Source organism: Cynoglossus semilaevis, chromosome 7, assembly GCF_000523025.1.
Source record: "Cynoglossus semilaevis isolate Cse_v1.0 chromosome 7, Cse_v1.0, whole genome shotgun sequence".
Classification (NCBI taxonomy): Eukaryota; Metazoa; Chordata; class Actinopteri; order Pleuronectiformes; family Cynoglossidae; genus Cynoglossus; species Cynoglossus semilaevis.
Window position 1 is genome coordinate 5,092,636 of NC_024313.1, and position 3,737 is coordinate 5,096,372.

General features: G+C 42.7%; 2 protein-coding genes across 2 annotated transcripts in view; one reads left to right on the plus strand and one right to left on the minus strand.

The window, feature by feature from the left end:
- Positions 1–1,539, plus strand: part of lin9 (lin-9 DREAM MuvB core complex component) — a 6,417-nt gene extending 4,878 nt beyond the window's left edge. Inside the window, exons 14-16 of the mRNA XM_008312954.3 lie at positions 1–109; positions 262–359; positions 490–1,539. The exon at positions 1–109 is cut by the window's left edge and continues 33 nt beyond it. Of these exons, the coding sequence (XP_008311176.1) occupies positions 1–109; positions 262–359; positions 490–595 (313 nt within the window). The 3' untranslated portion in view covers positions 596–1,539. The remainder of the gene's footprint in view (positions 110–261; positions 360–489) is intronic.
- On the minus strand, positions 897–3,737 carry mixl1 (Mix paired-like homeobox). Its single transcript, XM_008312955.3, has 4 exons — positions 2,993–3,737; positions 2,614–2,834; positions 2,371–2,497; positions 897–2,277 (listed from the first exon to the last, which is right to left on the minus strand). Exons 1-4 carry the CDS (start codon positions 3,087–3,089, stop codon positions 1,700–1,702), a joined length of 1,023 nt encoding a protein of 340 aa, XP_008311177.1. The 5' UTR covers positions 3,090–3,737; the 3' UTR covers positions 897–1,699.

Here is a 3,737-nt window from a genome sequence, read left to right on the forward strand (position 1 = left end):
GGAAGAGGCTCAACAGATGGTGCAACTGAAGGACGCTTCGCAAAGTGTGGCAAACCCCAGCTTCACACAGCTCATCTCCCGTCTCACTGCTCTGCTCCTACAGATCAAGGTGTGTGTTACCGGTGTATGTTAGCTTTTATATTTGTGTTTTTCATTTCTGAGTAAAGTGAAATAAAAATTAATTATAAAAATAATTTTAAAAAAATACTGGCCTTATTTACGAACTAAGCCTTGTTGTTCTACTCAACATTATCTTTTCAGTGTTTGGCAGATGGAGGGGACTTGAACTCATTTGAGTTTAAATCCTTAACAGACTCACTTGATGATATAAAAGCATCCATTGATCCGTCCAACCTCAGGTAAGAGACTTAATTAGTGGTTTACTAATTTAGTTGTGTATGAAAAAGTTTTGAGATTAAAAACTGTATGTGACAAATTCAGTATTTTTCCCACTGTTGATCATAACTCATCATCACCTCTCCTGTCTAGTTGCTTTCAGAATAATGTTGAGATCCACGTGGCACACATCCAGAGTGGCCTTAGTCAGCTGGGCAACCTGCACGCATTTGCTGCCAATAACACCAATGCAGTCTGAGTTCCTGCAGCCCCCTCTCCACAAACGCAGCTGCAGGAAAACTTGATCGTTTTCTGTTATTCTGTCTAATGAGACAGTGCTGCATTACTGTCACTTGTTGGACTGACTTTAAAGAAAAAACATTGGAGATCACCTTCAACATTATGTCCCCATAAAACGACACCACCCAGGTTCCTGAAAACCAGAGGCCCTGCAGAACAAAGGGAGAATGTCGTGTCATGAGTGTTTTACCCAACCTTTTTAGAATCAGAAAATGTTTGTGCACCGAACCACACCCAAAAACTGAAAGTTCTAACTTTTCTATTGCTGCCGATCCACTTCTCTCGACTCCCTGCAGCTATTTATTGGTCTCACGTGCCAAATATTAATTCTTAGAGTTTTTATAGTTCCTATTTATTTATTTCTGAGTAGGTGTGTGTGTGTGTGTGTGTGTGTATGGTTGCAAAACAACAATTTGCTAAATGATAAAGTTGACCCCCATGTTGAAGTGCTGCTTTCTGACAGTTAGCACAGGGGAGGCTAAGGAATATTTTATATTAAAAAAAAGATTTATTGTAGATAATTGTACAATAATTCTGATCATTAGGATGGTTGTCATCATTTCTGCTCTGTATTCAGAAATAATTTTTTGTAATTTTGTGTGCACTGAAAAAATATTTTTTGGTATTTTTATAAAGGAGAACTCCAGGGGTTTGATGCCTTTTCCATAGTTAGAGGATCTTAACGTTACCATGTACAGCATGGCTGTTGCTGCATCAGCTTACGTCCTCGTTCACACACACACATACATACACAGCTTTCATTGTAATGTAACCTGAATCTTCAAATCAAATGTGATCCTGGGGGATCTCCTTTCTCGGTTTTGTAAAGTTGTATATGAAAGTGCCTCAGGGCAGTTGTACATAAATGTTCTCTTTTATATTAAACAATATTGCAAGAAGAAATGTTTTTCTTCTTTTTATTGTTGTACTTACTTTAAGACATTTCACACTATTATTACTATTTACAATAAATACATACAAACAAATGTATAGATTTCATTATGATACACATGATGTATAGATTTCATGATTTCCTTCATATATGTTCTCTTGATCACCCCAATCACACAAAGCCACCAAAGCCAGCAATGGCCTCGTTCTCCCAGTCAGAATCAGAATCTGTAAAGTCCTGGGCCTCTGTGCCGTGCAGTGGAGAAAAGTGACTGAACCCGTCCACTGTGGATCTCATCTGCTGGTACTGCAGTGGACATCCGTTCTCCTTAGGCGAAGACCTGTTGAAGTTGTTGTGGTTCGGGAGAGGAGGAATCACGACTTTCATCTCCGGTCCGATGGTTTTGTTGGGTGGGAAATTATCATATTCCACCAGAACTTGTGAACCTTGGTTGTCCACCACATTGGCCTCCATCTTTGGGTGGTGCTCATTCTCCTTTGGGAACAGGTGGACATTGCAGCAGGGGACATTCACGCTCAGCTCGTGTTGATGCATCTGCTCAGGCTTCACTCTGGTTCCTTCCTTCTCAAAGAGGCAGGAGACAGATGTGTGTTCGTAGCAACTGGGTTCGGTGGGTAGACTGGTCCTGTGATGGTCCTCGCTGATTTGATGCAGAGATGGTCTAAAACTGTCTTCAACTCCAAACACCCCTTTCCTGTGTAGGTCTGCACTGTGGTTGTTGTCAAAGACTGTAATACAAAAGAGAATACTTTAAAATACCATGTATGGTTTGAGACAAAACCTTTTATGGTAAATTAGAAGAAGGAAACAGAAGGACTGACCTTTGTCTGTGCTCATCCTGTTCTGGAGCTGGGTGAAAGGTCCAGCTGTTGGTGGATTGTTGACCTTCATGGACACTGAGGAATTCACCTGGCGGCGGGATTTGGCCCGTCTGTTCTGGAACCAAACCTGGAATTTGTGAGAGAAAAGTTTCTATTAGCTGCTATGAAATGTTCTAGCAGGAATACACTTTTACACTCAAGTTTATTTCTCTTCTTTTTTTTTAGAGTCTCTTTGTACATTACCTGAATCCTGGACTCTGGTAGTCCCGTCAGTGCCTCCAGCCTCTCCCGCAGGTAAATGTCAGGATACTTGGTGTCTGCATAGACTTTCTCCAGGACCTCTATTTGCTGCTGGGTGAAGTTGGTCCTCTTCCTCCTGTGGGTCAGTATGGCCACGCATTTATCCGTCCTCGGTATGGAATTGGCAGAGGTAAAGATCTTTGTCACATCGGAAGCTCCGTAATCTGAAACGCACAGCAGAACAGTTACTTTTTGAAGCGCACAGCCGCAGTTTGTGCGTAAATTACGCACAGAACCAGTGCCACCTGCTGGATTAAATGGAACGCTAAAATAATAAAATGTATTGAAAATAAAAAAGTGGGGAAAATCCACATTCACCCACCTGAATTCACTACACCGTTCATCTGCAAAGTTCCCTCGTGAAACATGTGGAAAGGGTTCAAATCCCCGACGCGCATATTCCCATGGACGGCAGACATGGTCCTCTGTGGTTGCTTGTTGTCCAGTGACTGAATCTGTGCTGACTGTGGTGAGGCTACACGGATTCACTGAGACCTATATACCCCGGCGATCAAAGGTGAGGCTGGAGGGACGTGTGAATGGTGAGGCCATCAGCGGCGGCTGGCACTGCTGCGGCCGTGCAGCGACTTCAGACGTCTGCAGGGCCGCGGAGGTGTGAAGCCATCACACCTGGGCCTGTGCAGCGGCCGCAGGTCTCTTTAAAGAGGTTTTAATGGAATCTGCATGCGCAATACACATCCTCAGAGAAAACATTTATCCGCTTTGGAATGGATGAAGCAATAATGGACCGACGGCCTTCAAAGGGGGCCGGTCGGAAACTGCCATTTCCTCCGTGTGAGTGCACTGGCACTGCGTTTTATGGACTCTATATTCCAGAAAAATATAAAATGACAACGAAAAATAAACCTGAGCTTTTCACATGTTCTGTCAACCTGGGTAAAGTGGAGAAATAAAATGTACAAAGGCATATTGAACAAACCACCGTTTTAATGTGGAGGTTATAAAAGTTATAATAACTTACAGAGGAATATGCCATCAGATATCTGCACAAAAGTCAGTGGTCACTCATGGCTGCTGCTTCTCTTCATGATGCACAAAACCGGAGT